The sequence below is a fragment of the Oncorhynchus mykiss genome, chromosome 2 (assembly GCF_057628025.1).
Source record: "Oncorhynchus mykiss isolate SJ-2025 chromosome 2, ASM5762802v1, whole genome shotgun sequence".
Classification (NCBI taxonomy): domain Eukaryota; kingdom Metazoa; phylum Chordata; class Actinopteri; order Salmoniformes; family Salmonidae; genus Oncorhynchus; species Oncorhynchus mykiss.
Genome location: NC_143023.1, coordinates 87618779 through 87639399, shown reverse-complemented (window position 1 = coordinate 87639399; position 20621 = coordinate 87618779). Strand labels below are relative to the sequence as shown.

The 20621-nt window shown below is 42.0% G+C and overlaps 1 protein-coding gene across 2 annotated transcripts in view; it reads left to right on the top strand.

The window, feature by feature from the left end:
• The first annotated feature begins 2241 nt into the window (after positions 1–2241).
• Positions 2242–20621, top strand: part of LOC110498902 (spondin-1) — a 132508-nt gene continuing 114128 nt past the window's right edge. The window contains exons 1-2 of one of the 2 annotated variants that reach the window (XM_036958288.2): positions 2242–3212; positions 19426–19532. In XM_036958288.2, the coding sequence (XP_036814183.2) occupies positions 2984–3212; positions 19426–19532 (336 nt within the window). In that variant the 5' untranslated portion in view covers positions 2242–2983. Of the gene's footprint in view, positions 3213–3904; positions 4059–19425; positions 19533–20621 lie in introns of those variants that run through there. The other variant, XM_036958296.2, reaches the window with a different exon arrangement.

The following is a 20621-nucleotide window of genomic DNA, read 5'->3' as shown; positions in this document are numbered from 1 at the left end:
GCGTAATTCTGTTTCTCCATCCGAAGAAACTACATTTCCACTCCACTTCCTGAGTTACGCTTACACACAAGTGTTCAGAGCATGCTAGATCGCTAATTAGCACAGGTGGTTGCCTCATCTTCCGTCTGTTTTCTGTAAACAAGCGTTGTAGCATGGAGATATTGCTGTGTGGGGGAACTAACCTTAACCCTATCAATTTAACATTTAGCTTTTTGAAAAGGATTTCTCGCTGATATGAATCAAATCAAACTTTATCAAAATCTGTGATTCAACAAAATAAGGTCCTTATGCTTTCAATACCATATGGCAAGCGATGCATGTTAATGAGCAGCTTGAGCGTCAGGGATCTTAACAAAACTCACCACTACAGATACGCATTTGTCCAATGACCTAGCAAATTTATGAAGGTGGCTTTAGCCGAGATAGGTTAGCAATCTCCCAACCTCATAACTAGCTACCAAGAAGCTAACCTTTGATCATGACTCAGTTCCATTACATGATCATGACTCTCAATTCCATTACATGATCATGACTCTCAGTTCCATTACATGATCATGACACTCAGTTCCATTACTTGATCATGACACTCAGTTCCATTACATGATCATGACTCTCAGTTCCATTACATGATCATAACTCTCAGTTCCATTACATGATCATGACTCTCAGTTCCATTACATGATCATGACTCTCAGTTCCAATACATGATCATGACTCTCAGTTCCATTACATGATCATAACTCTCAGTTCCATTACATGATCATGACTCTCAGTTCCATTACATGATCATGACACTCAGTTCCATTACATGATCATAACTCTCAGTTCCATTACATGATCATGACTCTCAGTTCCATTACATGATCATAACTCTCAGTTCCATTACATGATCATGACTCTCAGTTCCATTACATGATCATGACACTCAGTTCCATTACATGATCATAACTCTCAGTTCCATTACATGATCATGACTCTCAGTTCCATTACATGATCATGACACTCAGTTCCATTACATGATCATAACTCTCAGTTCCATTACATGATCATAACTCTCAGTTCCATTACATGATCATAACTCTCAGTTCCATTACATGATTATGACACGCAGTTCCATTACATGATCATAACTCTCAGTTCCATTACATGATCATGACACTCAGTTCCATTACTTGATCATGACACTCAGTTCCATTACATGATCATGACACTCAGTTCCATTACATGATCATGACACTCAGTTCCATTACATGATCATAACTCTCAGTTCCATTACATGATCATGACTCTCAGTTCCATTACATGATCATGACTCTCAGTTCCATTACATGATCCTAACTCTCAGTTCCATTATGTTACGTAATGGAACTGAAAGTCATGATCAAGGGCTAGCTTGTTGGCAGCTAGTTATGAGCTTGGGAGATCAAATCGTATGAATCACATGCGCTGAATAAAACAGGTGTAGACCTTACTGACGAGCCCCGAACCAACAATGCAGTGAACAAAATGTTTAAATACAAATAAGAATAATAAATAAAAGTAACAAGTAATTAAAGAGCAGCAGTAAAATAACAATAGCGAGACTATATACAGGGGGGTACCGGTACAGCGTCAATGTGATGAGGCACCGGTTAGTTGAGGTAATATGTGTAGACCTTACGTACAGAGTTATTAAAGTGACTATGCATAGATGATAACAACAGAGAGAGGCAGAGTAGCAGCGGTGTAAAAGAAGGGGGGGGGGGGGGGCAATGCAAATAGTCTGGGTAGCCTTTTGATTGGATGTTCAGGAGTCTTATGGCTTGGGGGTAGAAGCTGTTTAGATTGGGAACCTATCTGGGCTAAAGACACCTTCATAAAATTGCTAGGTGATTAGTAATATTACAGAGAAAAAACAACTACAAAAATGACTTTAAAAAAAATATATATATTTTTTAAACATGACAAATCTAAGGGGACAAGTGCCCCTGTGCCCCCAATGGGCATGAAGACTGACAGGACTGACCCTCATTATCTGATATATTTTGCACACATAATAATTTACAATACTTTTCCACAAACCTTTTTCAATGCCATCCAATATATATTAAATAGTAAAAATCAATAAACATATTTTTAAAAAGTGGCGACAGGGAGTAGGCATGCCGCTGGCTTGACACAGAAAAATATTATTGCTTCCAATTGGCAGCTGTAGTGTCACAGGTCAGGAGAAGGACGAGTGGGCTGTGAGAGGAAAACGCCATTTGAGAACGACGGTCGCGGGAGTCCGGTTAATGCAGCCGGTGGGCAAAAAAGCTATCGCACCGCACTCCACCACTCTGGAGGGACGCCGGTCACTCATTGTTAATCGGGAAGAAAACGTCACGCAAATAATTTTGCACTATATAAACGGTAAAATTGTATAATCGTCAAAAGTAAATCATTGAGCACACACCAAACATTTGCCTTACCATTATCATTAATACAAGAAAAGGCGCATTATTGTTATGAGCGCCCTGCTATATTCTAATTGACTTGTGAAATAGCTGTGTAACCATTGGCCGACAGTTTTGCTGCGTCTCACCAAGAATGTCAAATGCACCTCTCGGTCACAGGGGTGATTAGGAATGTCTGGGTTTTGTTTATACTCTGCTGCCTTCATCGCTACAATCTAGTTATTCTCTCGTTGTCGGGGACAGCTGTGCTGCTGCTCTTCGCTATTTCCCGGACCCTGAGAATTACTCCGTTAACTCAACACTCAAGCTACCTATCACCGCTTTCCTCTCAGATCAGTGTAACTGTATGCTGAAGCAGTGCCATCGAACTTCGAAACCCGCTCTGTCTGGGATGGATTCACCGCGGTTTCTCTCACCATTTATTACCAAGTGTCAGGGCTAATAGTTTGCAGGAATTCCGTAGTTGGGAACTGTAGGGAGATAATACATCCTCTATTTTGTTTCCTTTGTAGAGGTGGAATAAATAACTTCCCACCACACCATCAATAATGGGAATATATTTGAATTTTCTGCTTTTGCAGTATTTTGTCTCCAATTGTGTGTGCAATGCTCTCACGTTCGTCGAGGAACCAACAGATAAGCAAGCGAAGTCGGATGGATATTGCGGCAGGATTTTACGGGCACAGACACAGGGTACACGGAGAGATGGCTACAATGAGTTTCGGCTAAGAGTCGAGGGGGACCCAGAAAATTACCAACCTGCAAGCACATACAGAGGTATACAACAATAAGAGCACATTTTACGTATCGTTACTTGCTTGGCTTTGCATATATCCACCAAATTGGAGTGACTTTGAAAAGGACAACTCTCAGAAAGTATAACCTACTTCAGTTGTCTAACACACTAATAAGTCAAGTTTAGATTCCGTGCGCAAGTCACTTCCATTGCGTAATTGTGACAAATGTAGCTAACCAGAGCTACTAATCACACCTCAATATGACACCTGAAGACAAGTGCAATACTTGTATCAAAACAATTGCATCTGCACTGAACAAACATATTAGTGAAAGTAACACATATTATGCGTTTGGCACTCTCAGGAAAGATGTCAATATGCCATGCACTCTTGGTAAAAAAAATGTGCTATCTAGAGCCTAAATGGGTTATTTGGCTGTCCCCAGAGAATACCCCTTTGAAGAACCGTTTTAGTTCCAGGTAGAACCTTTTGGGGTTAGAATCATTTCCACAGAGGGTTCTACATGGAAACCAGAAGGGTTCTACCTGGAACCAAAAAGGGTGCTCCTATGGGGACAGCGAATAACCATTTTGGAACCCTTTTTTCTAAGAGAGAGCGAGAGATAGCGAGAGAGATAGAGAGCGAGAGATAAAGAGAGAGATAGAGAGAGAGAGAGAGGGGGGGGGGGGGGGGGGGGGGGATTTATGCTGGTAAAGTCAAACGTCATAACACGTTCTAAATCGCTTTGGTGACAAACATTGATTTCCTTGTTTCCATTCGTCCACATGGCTGTGCTTTGCTTACACCGAAAATATCGTGAAGATTGCCCATTTATTTTATTTTTGTAAGGACCCAAAAAATAGAGGCAGTGGGATAACCTATTCAAGTAAGTAAATACATGTTTAAATGTTTTTTTTTAAAAGTGTATTATTAGCTAGCTATGTGGCTACAGTTCGCCACTTTGTAAGCGAACTCAACTGAGCTGCTAGCCAAATGGCCAACATTGCACACCGTTTAGCTAAGTGAATTAAATGGCACTTGCTAGCTAATTGTATATTAGCTAGATATCTTGGTGTAATCATTCTAAATTAAAAACAGTCTCCAAATACATTTGTAGATAACAGCCATGGAAAAGGGTGAAATTGCAGCTCTAGCTGTCAGTAAAGGGAGATTGTAGGCTACTGGATTGGGCAGGTAATTTTGTGGGAGGACATTATGAAAATATTCTCCAGTTCCAGACCCAGGAGGGAAAAACCATAAGGCCAGAGATAATAGCAACATAATATTGAGTGCTGTCTAATTTTATCATAATGAAGTCTGTTTCTTTGTGACGTTTTCTGTCCTCAGATATCGAAAACTGAAAGCCTGTTTGCAGATTAAAAGAGGTCCCAATGAATGTCACATAAGACTAAGGGTATATCCTATATGCCATGGGTCATATGTGTAGGCCTGCCTATGTTGCCAAATACATAATACAGTTAAACATCACACATAATGTATAAACCTATTGAAATCTGAGCAGGCCAACCTTGCTGGAAGTCTGCTGGGTGTGCAGGGTTCTGTTTTATAATGAGTTGATAATCAAGTGTGCTATTGTTGGGCTGGAATAGAAGTCTGCTCACCCAGTAGATCAGGGATCACTGGAGCAAGTTTGGCCACTGCTAGTATGGAGTTGTTTTTGTTCCCCTGAAATGATGGTTTAGTAATAATAGCGTACAATTATCTATTGCTGTTTTGACTAAGATGTCTAATCTTTACATACAGGTAATCTTATTTGTACATTTTGAAGTGACAAAGTGTTGATTCTTTGAAGTGAAGTTTTTAAACTTGTTTTAATTATTAAACTATTATTCAAAATGAACTAGTATCAATGTTGATTAATCATATCACATATCACAATCTTGCAATAAAGAGGAGAAGGGGTTCCGTGTCTATGTTTGTGTTTCTGTGTATTCTCAAATGAACATTGCATTTTTGTGTAGTTGTAAGATCCCAAGTCGGTTTTATTTGATTTTCACTCTCTCTCAGTATATCAGCTATGTGAATACATTTTGCAGCTTATCATATGGCATGCATTGCCAATGGAGTCACAGGCCTACAGTATGATGGCATTACTGGCCTTATGGGCATCTGAAGCAGAGCGTAGCTCAACTCAGACATTGTTTAAATGTTGAGCTATATGTTCTCAATTTAAAATTATACCAGTAGACAATGTATGAGGGAAACCATATACCAGATTTTGTACATGCCTTTTAATTAAGTGCTGACATAAAATGTTTAGTGCAAATCCACTCCTTGTAATTGAGGTACAGTATAAAAATAGGTAGACCACAATTAGGCTACAGGAGATGAGCATTACAGGTAACAATTAGGCTACAAGTGGTGAGCATTACAGGTAACAATTAGGCTACAGGAGATGAACATTACAGGTAACAATTAGGTTACAGGAGATGAGCATTACAGGTAACAATTAGGATACAGGAGATGAGCATTACAGGTAACAATTAGGCTACAGGAGATGAGCATTACAGGTAACAATTAGGCTACAGGAGATGAGCATTACAGGTAACAATTAGGCTACAGGAGATGAGCATTACAGGTAACAATTAGGCTACAGGAGATGAGCATTACAGGTAACAATTAGGCTACAGGAGATGAGCATTACAGGTAACAATTAGGCTACAGGAGATGAGCATTACAGGTAACAATTAGGCTACAGGTGGTGAGCATTACAGGTAACAATTAGGCTACAGGTGGTGAGCATTACAGGTAACAATTAGGCTACAGGTAGTGAGCATTACAGGTAACAATTAGGCTACAGGAGATGAGCATTACAGATAACATTTTATTTTTCTTTATTCATTTTAGCAACGTTGCTTGCAAAATGACTGCAGTTGTCCCCATAGATAAACAGTACATGGTTGCCGTAAAATATTGACATGGCCAGCATTGTAGACCATTTCTGCAGCTTTTGCTCACCTCAAAATAACAGAGAAATGCTGTGAAAACCAGCGTGCTGCAAACGTTGTCAAATGTTTTGTCACCAGTGCATGTTTTGATGATGTTTTTAGTCCTCACACACTGTTGCTCCTATGGCACTAATCTGGTGAGCATCTTTGTAGCTCTGCCCAAGCAAGGCATTTGATTGGTTTGAGGTGTCAAATTCCACTCCTATTTAGTTGATTTCTGCCATGGAACTTTCCCAGGCTTCCCGTTAGCCTGTTTTGCGACGAGGCTTGGTATGCCATACCCCACCTCTAGACCAAACATTTTAAGTAGTCAAAAAAGTGGTCGAAAACGTACTCAATTGTTATACTTGAGTAAAAGTAAAGATACCTTAATAGAAAATGACTCAAGTAAAAGTGAAAGTCACCCAGTAAAATACTACTTGAGTGAAAGTCTAAAAGTATTTGGTTTTAAATATACTTAAGTGTTAAAAGTAAGTGGAATTGCAATTGTCTTATTTCTTTTTACATTTACAGATAGCCTGGGGCATACTCCAAAACTCAGTCATAATGTATAAACAAAGAATTTGAGTTTAGTGAGTCCTCCGGATCAGATGCAGTAGGAATGACCAGGGATGTTCTCTTGAGAAGTCTGTCAATTGGACCACTTTCTTGTCAAAATGTAAGGAGTGCATTTGGGTGTCAGGCAGGTCGTACAGACAGGTTGGCTTTAGGACCATGCAGAGCATCCCTCAGAGAGCAGCTGCCCACCTGCGTGCCTTTTGTCTCATTGTAGAAAGCAGAGTGCAGACAGTGCCAGTTTGCTTTGATGGTCAGAGAATCAGGCATTGAGTGGATTGCTTTGAATTTGATGTAGGCATTTGAACTCGGCCTTGATTTCCTTGTTGTAATCTGATAACCAGGGGTTAATTGAATTGGGAAGTGGGGGAGTCTGCTTTTTTGGTGACCATTCTAAACCAAAAGCTGTTTTATTGCTATTAAAATATAGGTTGTGATAGCTGTATGCCTAATTTAAATTTTCATTCATTCGCCCAGTAGGCTAGCGCAATGTTCGTTTCATGTATTGGTATGAAAATAAACACAACTGAACAACTTGCTATTTATTTTTTTATTTCACCTTTATTTAACCAGGTAGGCCAGTTGAGAACAAGTTCTCATTTACAACTGCAAATGTAGAAGATTAGCGATGTAAGGCAATAAATAGGCCATAGAGGCGAAATAATGACAATTTAGCGTTATCACTGGAGTGATACATGTGCAGATGATGATGTGCAAGTAGAGATATTGGGGTGCAAAAGAGCAAAAAGATAAATAACAATATGGGGATGAGGTAGTTGGGAGTGATATTTAAAGATTGGCTGTGTACAGGTACAGTGATCGGTAAGCTGCTCTGACAGCTGATGCTTAAAGTTAGAGAGGGAGATATAAGTCTCCAGCTTCAGTGATTTTTGCAATTCGTTCCAGTCATTGGTAGCAGAGAACGGGAAGGAAAGGCGGCCAAAGGGGGTGCTGGCTTTGGGGATGACCAGTGAAATATACCTGCTGGAGCGTGTGATACGGGTAGGTGTTGCAATGGTGACCAGTGAGCTGAGATAAGGCGGGGCTTTACCTAGCAAAGACTTATAGATGACATAGAGCCAGTGGGTTTGGCTACGAATATGTATCGAGGGCCAGCCAACGAGATCATACAGGTCGCACTGGTGGGTAGTATATGGTGCTTTGGTGACAAAACGGATGGCACTGTGATAGACTACTTCCAGTTTGCTGAGTAGAGTATTGGAGGATATTTTGTAAATGACGAAATCAAGGAAGTCAAGGATCGGTAGGATAGTCAGTTTTACGAGGGTATGTTTGGCAGCATGAGTGAATGAGGCTTTGTTGTGAAATTCTAGATTTAATTAATGAAGCCGATTCTAGATTTAATTTTGGATTGGAGATGCTTAATGTGAGTCTGGAAGGAGAGGCTACAGTCTAAACAGACACCGAGGTATTTGTAGTTGTCCACATATTCTAAGTCAGAACCGTCTAGAGTAATGATGCTAGTCGGGCAGGCTGGTGCAGGCAGCAATCTGTTGAAGAGCATGCATTTAGTTTTACTAGCATTTAAAAGCAGATGGGGGCCACAGAAGGAGTGTTGTATGGCATTGAAGCTCGTTTGGATGTTTGTTAACACAGTGTCCAAAGAAGGGCCAGATGTATACAGAATGGTGTTGTCTGTGTGGAGGTGGGTCAGAGAATCACCAGCAGCAAGAGCGACATCATTGATGTATACAGAGAAAAGAGTTGGCCAGAGAATTGAACTCTGTGGCACCCCCATAGAGACTTCCAGAGGTCTGGACAACAAGCCCTCCGATTTGACACACTGAACTCTATCTGAGAAGTAGTTGGTGAAGCAGGCGTGGCAGTCATTTGAGAAACCAAGGCTATTGAGTCTGCCGATAAGAATACGGTGATTGACAGAGTCGAAAGCCTTGGCCAGGTCGAAGAAGACGGCTGCACAGTACTGTCTTTTATTGATGGCGGTTATGATATCGTTTAGGACCTTGAGCGTGGCTGAGGTGCACCCATGACCAGCTTGGGAAACCAGATTGCGTAGTGGAGAAGGTACGGTGGGATTCTAAATGGTCGGTGATCTGTTTGTTAACTTGGCTTTCAAAGATTTTAGAAAGGCAGGGCAGGATGGATATAGGTCTATAACAGTTTGGGTCTAGAGTGTCTCCACCTTTGTAGAGGGGGATGACTGCGGCAGGGCAAGTTGCTGCAGGGGGTGCAGAGCTGTTGGCCGGGGTAGGGGTAGCCAGGTGGAAAGCATGGCCAGCCGTAGAAAAATGCTTTATTTATTGGCGGTGACAGTGTTTCCTAGCCTCAGGGCAGTGGGCAGCTGGGAGGAGGTGCTCAATGACTTTAAAGTGTCCAAAAACTTTTTGGAATCGCAGGGGGTATTCGATGCTAATGCAGAACGCTACAGGATGTTTTTGTGCTGGTCAAGGGCAGTTAGGACTGGAGAGAACCAAGGGCTATACAGTGGGGCAAAAAAATATTTAGTCAGCCACCAATTGTGCAAGTTCTCCCACTTAAAAATATGAGAGAGGCCTGTAATTTTCATCATAGGTACACTTCAACTATGACAGACAAAAAAAAAAATTAATCCAGAAAATCACATTGTAGGATTTTTAATGAATTTATTTGCAAATTATGGTGGAAAATAAGTATTTGGTCAATAACAAAAGTTTATCTCAATCCTGTTATATACCCTTTGTTGGCAATGACAGAGGTCAAACGTTTTCTGTAAGTCTTCACAAGGTTTTCACACACTGTTGCTGGTATTTTGGCCCATTCCTCCATGCAGATCTCCTCTAGAGCAGTGATGTTCTGGGGCTGTTGCTGGGCAACATGGACTTTCAACTCCTTCCAAAGATTTTCTATGAGGTTGAGATCTGGAGACTGGCTAGGCCACTCCAGGACCTTGAAATGCTTTTTACGAAGCCACTCCTTCGTTGCCCGGGCGGTGTGTTTGGGATCATTGCCATGCTGAAGGACCCAGCCACGTTTCATCTTCATTGCCCTTGCTGATGGAAGGAGGTTTTCACTCAAAATCTCACGATACATGGACCCATTCATTCTTCCCCTTACACGGATCAGTCGTCCTGGTCACTTTGCAGAAAAACAGCCCCAAAGCATGATGTTTCCACCCCCATGCTTCACAGTAGGTATGGTGTTCTTTGGTGGATGCAACTCAGCATTCTTTGTCCTCCAAACACGACGAGTTGAGTTTTTACCAAAAAGTTATATTTTGGTTTCATCTGATCATATGACATTCTCCCAATCTTCTTCTGGATCATCCAAATGCTCTCTAGCAAACTTCAGACGGGCCTGGACATGTACTGGCTTAAGCAGGGGGACACGTCTGGCACTGCAGGATTTGAGTCCCTGGCGGCGTAGTGTGTTACTGATGGTAGGCTTTGTTACTTTGGTCCCAGCTCTCTGCAGGTCATTCAGAATACGTGGACAACTACAAATACTTTGGTGTCTGTAAACTCTCCTTCCAGACCCATATCAAACATCTCCATTCCAAAGTTAAATCTAGAATTGGCTTCCTATTTCGCAACAAAGCATCCTTCACTCATGCTGCCAAACATACCCTTGTAAAACTGACCATCCTACCAATCCTCGACTTCGGCGATGTCATTTACAAAATAGCCTCCAATACCCTACTCAACAAATTGGATGCAGTCTATCACAGTGCAATCCGTTTTGTCACCAAAGACCCATATACTACCCACCATTGCGACCTGTACGCTCTCGTTGGCTGGCCCTCGCTTCATACTCGTCACCAAACCCACTTGCTCCATGTCTTCTACAAGACCCTGCTAGGTAAAGTCCCCCCTTATCTCAGCTCGCTGGTCACCATAGCATCTCCCACCTGTAGCACACGCTCCAGCAGGTATATGTCTCTAGTCACCCCCAAAACCAATTATTTCTTTGGCCGCCTCTCCTTCCAGTTCTCTGCTGCCAATGACTGGAACGAACTACAAAAATCTCTGAAACTGGAAACACTTATCTCCCTCACTAGCTTTAAGCACCAACTGTCAGAGCAGCTCACAGATTACTGCACCTGTACATAGCCCACCTATAATTTAGCCCAAACAACTTCCTCTTTCCCTACTGTATTTAATTAATTAATTTATTTTGCTCCTTTGCACCCCATTATTTTTATTTCTACTTTGCACATTCTTCCATTGCAAATCTACCATTCCAGTGTTTTACTTGCTATATTGTATTTACTTTGCCACCATGGCCTTTTTTTTGCCTTTACCTCCCTTATCTCACCTCATTTGCTCACATCGTATATAGACTTGTTTATACTGTATTATTGACTGTATGTTTGTTTTACTCCATGTGTAACTTGTAACTTGTCGTTGTATGTGTCGAACTGCTTTATCTTGGCCAGGTCGCAATTGTAAATGAGAACTTGTTCTCAACTTGCCTACCTGGTTAAATAAAGGTGAAATAAATAAAATAAATTAAAATTCACTAGGTCCCCCCGTGTGGTTCTGGGATTTTTGCTCACCGTTCTTGTGATCAATTTGACCCCACGGGGTGAGATCTTGCGTGGAGCCCCAGATCGAGGGAGATTATCAGTAGTCTTGTATGTCTTCCATTTCCTAATAATTGCTCCCACAGTTGATTTCTTCAAACCAAGCTACCTATTGCAGATTCAGTCTTCCCAGCCTGGTGCAGGTCTACAATTTTGTTTCTGGTGACCTTTGACAGCTCTTTGGTCTTGGCCATAGTGGAGTTTGGAGTGTGACTGTTTGAGGTTGTGGACAGGTGTCTTTTATCCTGATAACAAGTTCAAACAAGTGCCATTAATACGGGTGGAGGACAAAGAGGACAGAGGAGCCTCTTAAAGAAGAAGTTGCAGGTCTGTGAGAGCCAGAAATCTTGCTTGTTTGTAGGTGACCAAATACTTATTTTCCACCATAATTTGCAAATAAATTCATAAAAAATCCTACAATGTGATTTCCACTGTCATAGTGGAAGTGTACCTATGATGAAAATTACAGGCCTCTCTCATCTTTTTAAGTGGGAGAACTTGCACAATTGGTGGCTGACTAAATACTTTTTTGCCCCACTGTATCTGTTCTTAGTTTTAAAAAAATTGAATGGGGCATGCTTATTTAAGTTGGTGAGGAAAGCAGTTTTAAAGAGCAACCAGGCATCCTTTACTGACGGGATGAGGTCAATATCCTTCCAGGGTACCTGGGCCAGGTAGATCAGAAAGGCCTGCTCGCTAAAGAATTTAAGGAAGCGTTTGACAGTGATGAGGGGTGGTCATTTGACCACGGACCCATTACGGACACAGGCAATGAGGCAGTGATCGCTGAGATCCTGGTTGAAGACAGCAGAGGTGTATTTAGAGGGAAAGTTGGTCAGGATGATATCTATAAGAGGATGCCCATGGCTACGGATTTAGGGTTGTACCTGGTATAATTTGTGTGAGATTGAGGGCATCTATCTTAGATTGTAGGACAGCCGGGGTGTTAATAAGCATATCCCAGTTTAGGTCACCTAACAGTACGAACTCTGAAGATAGATGGCTGGCAATCAATTCACATATGGAGCCCAGGGCACAGCTGGGGGCTGAGGGGGGTGTATAACAAGTGGCAACGTTGAGAAACTTGTTTCTGGAATGATGGATTTTTAAAAGTAGATGCCCAAATTGTTTGGGCACAGACCTGGATAGTGTGACAGAACTCTGCAGGCAATCTCTGCAGTAGATTGCAGATTGCAACTCCGCCCCCTTTGGCAGTTCTATCTTGTCAGAAAATGTTGTAGTTGGGGATGGAAATTTCAGAATTTTTGGTGGCCTCCCTAAGCTAGGATTCAGACACGGCTAGGACATCAGGGTTGGCGGAGTGTGCTAAAGCAGTGAATAAAACAAGCTAAGGGAGGAGGTTTCTGATGTTAACATGCATGAAACCAATGCTTTTACGGTTACAGAAGTCATCAAAAGAGAGCACCTGGGGAATAGGAGTGGTGCTGGGGGCTGCAGGGCCTGGGTTAACCTCTACATCACCAGATGAACAGAGGAGGAGTAGGATAAGGGTACGGCTAAAGGCTATAAGAACTGGTTGTCTAGTGCGTACGGAACAGAGAGTAAAAGGAGCAGTTTCCTGGGCGTGGTAGAATCGTTTCAAGGCATAATGTACAGACAAGGGTATGGTAGGATGTGAGTAGAGTGGAGGTAAACCTAGGCAATGAGTGACGATGAGAGAGATTTTATCTTTAGAGGCACCAGTTAAGCCAGGTGAGGTCACCACGTGTGTGTGTGTGTGTGTGTGTGTGGGGGGGGGGGGGGGGGCATGTAGGTCAGGGCTGGGGTTTCTACAGTGAAATAAGACAATAATAACTAATAACTAACCAAACCAGCAATAGACAAGGCATATTTACATTAGGGAGAGGCATGTGTAGTCGAGTGATATTGGGGTCCAATGAGCAGCAATAGGTGAGTCAGGGAGCCGTTCAGTAGTTGCTACTACGCTAGGTGAGCTGGAGACACACCGATTCAGACAGCTAGCAGGCTGCGGCTAGCAGATGGGCCTTAGGCAACTTCGCAATGGAAGAGCCTGTTGAAACCTCCTCGGACGATTACTTCGGCAGACCAGTCGTGATGGATCGGTATGGCTCCATGTCGGCAATAAAGGGTCCAGGCCCATTGGAAAAATAGGTATTGTAGCCCAAGAATTAGCTGGTAGACCTCTTCGGATAGCCGGGAGATGGGCGTAGCTCAAGGCTAACTGGTGCTCTCTTCGGGACAGAGGTGTTAGCCAGCAGTAGCCACTCGACTGCAGCTAGTTAGCTGCGATGATCCGGTGTAATGGACAAGGGCTTGCAGCAGGAATCCGGTGATGAGGTAGAGAAAAAGCAGTCTGATATGCTCTGGGTTGATATCGCACTGTGCAGACTGGCAGGTATTGACCGAGCTGAAGCTGGCTGGAGTCCGAGTTACAGTGCCTTGCGAAAGTATTCGGCCCCCTTGAACTTTGTGACCTTTTGCCACATTTCAGGCTTCAAACATAAAGATATAAAACTGTATTTTTTTTTGTGAAGAATCAACAACAAGTGGGACACAATCATGAAGTGGAACGGCATTTATTGGATATTTCAAACTTTTTAACAAATCAAAAACGGAAAAATTGGGCGTGCAAAATTATTCAGCCCCTTTACTTTCAGTGCAGCAAACTCTCTCCAGAAGTTCAGTGAGGATCTCTGAATGATCCAATGTTGACCTAAATGACTAATGATGATAAATACAATCCACCTGTGTGTAATCAAGTCTCCGTATAAATGCACCTGCACTGTGATAGTCTCAGAGGTCTGTTAAAAGCGCAGAGAGCATCATGAAGAACAAGGAACACACCAGGCAGGTCCGAGATACTGTTGTGAAGAAGTTTAAAGCCGGATTTGGATTTGGATTTCCCAAGCTTTAAACATCCCAAGGAGCACTGTGCAAGCGATAATATTGAAATGGAAGGAGTATCAGACCACTGCAAATCTACCAAGACCTGGCCGTCCCTCTAAACTTTCAGCTCATACAAGGAGAAGACTGATCAGAGATGCAGCCAAGAGGCCCATGATCACTCTGGATGAACTGCAGAGATCTACAGCTGAGGTGGGAGACTCTGTCCATAGGACAACAATAAGTCGTATATTGCACAAATCTGGCCTTTATGGAAGGGTGGCAAGAAGAAAGCCATTTCTTAAAGATATCCATAAAAAGTGTTGTTTAAAGTTTGCCACAAGCCACCTGGGAGACACACCAAACATGTGGAAGAAGGTGCTCTGGTCAGATGAAACCAAAATTGAACTTTTTGGCAACAATGCAAAAAGTTATGTTTGGCGTAAAAGCAACACAGCTAATCACCCTGAACACACCATGCCCACTGTCAAACATGGTGGTGGCAGCATCATGGTTTGGGCCTGCTTTTCTTCAGCAGGGACAGGGAAGATGGTTAAAATTGATGGGAAGATGGATGGAGCCAAATACAGGACCATTCTGGAAGAAAACCTGATGGAGTCTGCAAAAGACCTGAGACTGGGACGGAGATTTGTCTTCCAACAAGACAATGATCCAAAACATAAAGCAAAATCTACAATGGAATGGTTAAAAAATAAACATATCCAGGTGTTAGAATGGCCAAGTCAAAGTCCAGACCTGAATCCAATCGAGAATCTGTGGAAAGAACTGAAAATTTCTGTTCACAAATGCTCTCCATCCAACCTCACTGAGCTCGAGCTGTTTTGCAAGGAGGAATGGGAAAAAATGTCAGTCTCTCGATGTGCAAAACTGATAGAGACATACCCCAAGCGACTTACAGCTGTAATCGCAGCAAAAGGTGGCGCTACAAACTATTAACTTAAGGGGGCTGAATAATTTTGCACGCCCAATTTTTCATTTTTTAATTTGTTAAAAAAGTTTGAAATATCCAATACATGTCGTTCCACTTCATGATTGTGTCCCACTTGTTGTTGATTCTTCAAAAAAAGTACAGTTTTATATCTTTATGTTTGAAGCCTGAAATGTGGCAAAAGGTCGCAAAGTTCAAGGGGGCCGAATACTTTCGCAAGGCACTGTAATGGTGAAGACCGCTAGCAGTGGCTAACTGACTACTAGCTAGTTAGCTGGCTAGCTCCTGATGGGGTTCCGATTCTAAAGTATAAAAATAGCATATCGCACCACATTGGGTGAGGCGGGTTGCAGGAAAGTATATTCAGTTCGTGGATGGAAAGTGAGAATTAAATATATACGAAATATTTCAGAAAAAAATGAGGAAAATGACTATCTACACCGGACAAGAAATGACAAGTGTCACAACTCCTACCGAAGGTGGCTCCCCTTCCTGTTCGGGTGGCGCTCGGCAGTCGTCGTCACCGGCCTTCTAGCTGCCACTGATCCTTTCTCCCCTTTCGGTTTATTGGTTTCACCTGTTTGTGTTTTAGGCTGATTAGTCAGGCTTTATTTACTGGTAGGCCCGCCTGCTCTGTGTGCGGGATTGTTTTTGTGGTACTTGTGTGTAACCCACGTCCGTGGGTTACCTGTTTCCCATTGGACAGTTTAAGTCCCTGTGTTTGGGGCATTTGTTTTGTTGTGCGCCCTGTGTTTTTGTGGGGTTGGCTTATGTTCGCCGTTTTGTGCATTAAAGTAGCACTAACCTGAACTCTCTGCTTCCTGCACCTGACTTCTCACTCACTACAACAAGAACGTTACAACAATGCAAAGACACGTGCGACTGCTACGCCATCTTGGAAAACCTTTAGAGCATTTACCTAAAAAACATGTCCTGTTTTTGGCTTCAAAGACAATAACAGTTTTAGGTTATAATAAATGTGCATTGTAATGCAGTGACAGAATGATAGGCCTACTTGTATGCCAGCAGCATTCCACCCTGCATCCCACTGCCAGTTTGCTTCTGAAGCTAAGTGGTGTTAGCCTTGGTTAGTTCCTGGATGGGAGACCGGCTGCTGTTGGAGGTCCAGTAAGAGGCACCATTCCCTCTGGTTTAAAAATTATACCTATGCCGTAGGGTGGTGTCTTTTAGATGGGACGTTAAACAGGTGTCCTGACTCTCTATGGTCCCATGGCACTTATCGTAAGAGCAGGGGTGTTAACCCTGCTGTCTTGGCTAAATTCCCAATCTGGCATCTCCCCTGTAACTATTCCCCAGTTCGTTGTTGTAAATGAGGATGTGTTCGCAGTCAATTTACCTGGTAAAATAAGGGAGCTAATGCAAATCATTAATAATTACTTTGTTGGGTTAACTTTTTTAAAACTTATTGCTGTAGGCCTACGTCATCATTATTCTCTGCCTGAATCCCTAATCCCTACATGTAGCCTACCGGCCTATGGTATAATGCATTTCCACCTTGATTGTCCATCTTCCTCAATTCAAATGAGATATTCTTACTGATCAATCTGGCTGGCAAAACGTCATTAAATAGGCTATTGCTAAATTATTTAGCTATACTGTAGACGTAGGGCTGTGCAACTACTAATATCAGACAGAGACAAGCTGGACAGGGGAAAAAAATGGTTCTCTATGTTACAATGAATATTCTCGGAGCCGCTTTGGTGATACTAATTGTTTCAATATTCTCTGGGCCTCCTCGTTTGTTGATGCAATGTTTCAATGTTATCAGAGCCACTTTGTTGATACAATGCTTCAGTATTCACAGAATGTTTCCTTTCCCTGGAGAATAATGCAGACAGGCAAATGCAAAAATTTGCGGGAAGTGCACTAGACAATGTTGGTGGGAAGCGCATGAGACAATGATACTGTCATAGTAAACTGTTTGCACCGTTCCACAAGGGTGGCTTCATATAGCCTATAGAAGGGGATCGGCAACCTTTTTTCTACAATTCTATAATCTACAATTGATCCTACCATTTCTAAAGATCTGCATGCCAGTTATGATTTTCATATACGCATAACTGTGCCCAACAAATGTCAAACTGCACACAACCAAAATAATTCTATAGCTGGGTGTTAGACAGGTGCTGTCTATTCAGCACCACGCCACGGAGCTCCACTATGCTTACCTGTACCGAGGCGCTGTCCATGTGGCAGTGCTGAATCATGGGCGGGGCCTTAGCTCCCTTTAAAAAGGTATGTGTACGTTTACCTTTTGTATTTTGTGTTTTCGTCGTTCTTTAGTCGAATTTGTTTGTCTTCATGCGTACCTGTCGAGGCCTAAGTAAATCCTTTGATGTGTGCATTTTATTTCAATGCATGTGTAGGATTTATCTGGAATAGTTTGCATTCACGATCAGCTGTTTTATGCTCTGGTTACTTTCACATTAACGTCGGCATTTGAAGTCTGCCTTGTTGTGACTTGATAGATGCATGTATGCACTGTTCTACGAGTAAATTAGTCAATTTATAATATGGTTGAGTAGTGGTTGACATTGTACACACGGTCCACAGACCTTTAACCCTAATATTGTGGTGATAATTAATGGCAGGGGTCATTTTTTGTATTTTTAAAAAGAGAAAATTGCCCACCCCACTTTGCTTAAAACAATGTTTATTAAAAACGTTTTTTTTTCTTCACATTTTACAAACATAATAGATGAATGAATATAAATACAAATCTGTTTTAACACCCATGCCCTAGGTTTAGCTGAACTGACACCCCTAGGGGGATGCAAGGTTATAACCTTCAGGTGTTCATTGGCCTGTGATAAGTGGCTCATTATCACATTATAATTCACTGTTGTGTGATTGTAAGCAGCATTTTTCCCTTGGAAAAATAAACCAGGTCAGTAGTGTGCAATTAGTAAATACAATTATATTATTACATTCTTCATAACTCTCTCATCAAAGTTTCCGATACAGGTGTCTGAATAGCTCCCAGTGACCCTACATTAATAATACAAATTATGTTCACTTAAAAATGAATTACATTATTATCTAACGAATGTGTAAATACATCTAACAATGTTTATCTTTTATAATGTACCCGATACAGCCCAAGGAGGATGCATTGTGTGCTGTCAGTTTTCAGGGAAACCATAAGCTAATATTGTTAGTAAAGCTGACTTTTCAAAGATAAATCTTTTACCACCGCAACACACGTTACATTTGACCCTGTTGAAATCACTGACTGGAAAACAGTCAAACAGCAGGCAACTAATGAGCTGCTAGCAGCGCATACCTTTATCCCACATTCTGTAGTAGGCTCCTCCAGCTGAGTTTGTTGCTCTCTCAACAGTGCCTGGGATGGGGCTACATTACATTATCTTTCATCTTTGATAGGATCTTAATTTGATCACTCGTTTGTTGCTGAGAATTTTCTTGCACCACAGGAAATTCAGATGAGCTTCACGATTTACATAAATTCTCAGAATCGCCTAGAATGTCATTGTATGCTGTAGCATTAAGATTTAAGTGGTTAGCCTGAACCATGAAAAACATCCCCAGACCATTATGCCGCCTCCACCAAACTTTACAGGTGGCACTATGCATTGGGGTAGGTAGCGTTCTTCTGGCATTTATCTGTCGGACTGCCAAATGGTCCGTGGGACGGCCAGATTGCCAGAATGCGTTTCCACTGCTCCAGAGTCCAATGGCGGTGAGCTTTACACCACTCCATTCTACACTTGGCATTGCGCATGGTGATCTTAGGCTTGTGTGCGTGAGGCTGCTCTGCCATGGAAACCCATTTCATGATGCTCCCGAAGAACAGTCATTGTGCTAACGTTGCTTCCAGAGGCAGTTTGGAACTTGGTAGTTGGTTTTGCAACCGAAGACAGACGATTTTTACGCGTTTCAGCACTAGGCGGTGCCGTTCTGTGAGCTTGTGTGGCCTACCACTTACAGTTGACCGGGGCATTTCTAGCATGGCAGACATTTGATGGACTGACTTGTTAGAAAGGTGGCATCCTATGACGAAGCCATGTTGAAAGTCACTGAGCTCTTCAGTAAGGTCATTCTACTACCAATATTTGTCTATGGAGATTGCATGGCTGTCAGCAACGGGTGTGGCTCAAATAGCCGAATCTACTAATTTGAAGGCGTGTCCACATACTTTTGTATTTATAGTGTATATTAACAGTATTGTACTTTTCATGTAGCCTAATTTTGGCCAGGTAATAGCCTAACTACAAATCAAGCAACATTAACATTCAAATCCTGTTGAGCAGGATTATTTTGCTGCGACAATACTGGTCAAATTAAGATCTAACATCTGTATATTCCCTAAACTTCCCTCCTGTCCTGTTTCCAGTGACTCTGCACGCCTCCAGTCCCTCCTATTTCAGAGGCTTTACCCTTATCGCTCTGAAGGAGGGGAAGGAAGGAACCACAGATGACCACTACGCTGGCAAATTCCAGGTAATGTACTATGCATGTATATTGTGGCCATATTTCAGTAATTGTCTTCAAAATCACTTTCCTCAAGACTAAATGCGTATTCCCTAACGTCTCCATAAGAGCAGCTAAAAGCAAGTAAATAGTTGTCTCCTTTGCTCAGCTCATGATAATAATACACAACCTACTGTGTGAGAGTGCCCTACAGCAGTGAGAACACACTTCCTTACCTGGCAATTACCTGACAACATAAAAAGGAATAAACACTCCCACAACCTGCCTGCTCAGCCTCAGCCCACACTTCGCGTTCTGCATCCTTCGGTTCCCAGAGTGTGTAACCCTTTTCTAGTCTCAAGATTCTAATCCTGTTTTCATTTGGCCTCTTCAAATTATCATTGTGTCACCCATAATAGACAATCAAACACATTCAATATGCATTATGATTCTGTTGTTAAGAACATTGTAATATAACCATGTCATTACTACTGTAGGTCTTTGTATTGTAAATCCCTTAATTGGACAAATAATTGACAAATGATTCAATGAGATCAGAATGATACAGCTAAATTAAGAGAAAGAGACGGAGATATCGGGGATGTAGGTCGGGGTGCCTTGTAAGGATCCGACGGCGAGTGGTTAATCTGCCTTTACCATCAGTCCTATTAGCCAATGTACAATCATTGGATAACAATATAGATGAACTATGATCACATACAGTTGAAGTCGGAAGTTTACATACACTTAGGTTGGAGTCATTAAGACTCGTTTTTCAACCACTCCACAAACTAACAAACTATAGTTTTGGCAAGTCGGTTAGGACATCTACTTTGTGCATGACACAAGTAATTTTTCCAACAATTTTTTACAGACAGATTATTTCACTTACAGTATAATTCACTGTATCACAATTCCAATGGGTCAGAAGTTTACATACACTAAGTTGACTGTGCCTTTAAACAGCTTGGAAAATTCCATAAAATGATGTCATGGCTTTAGAAGTTTCTGATAGGCTAATTGATGGGCTAATTTGAGTCAATTGGAGGTGTACCTGTGGATGTATTTCAAGGCCTACCTTCAAACTCAGTGCCTCTTTGCTTGACATCATGGGAAAAT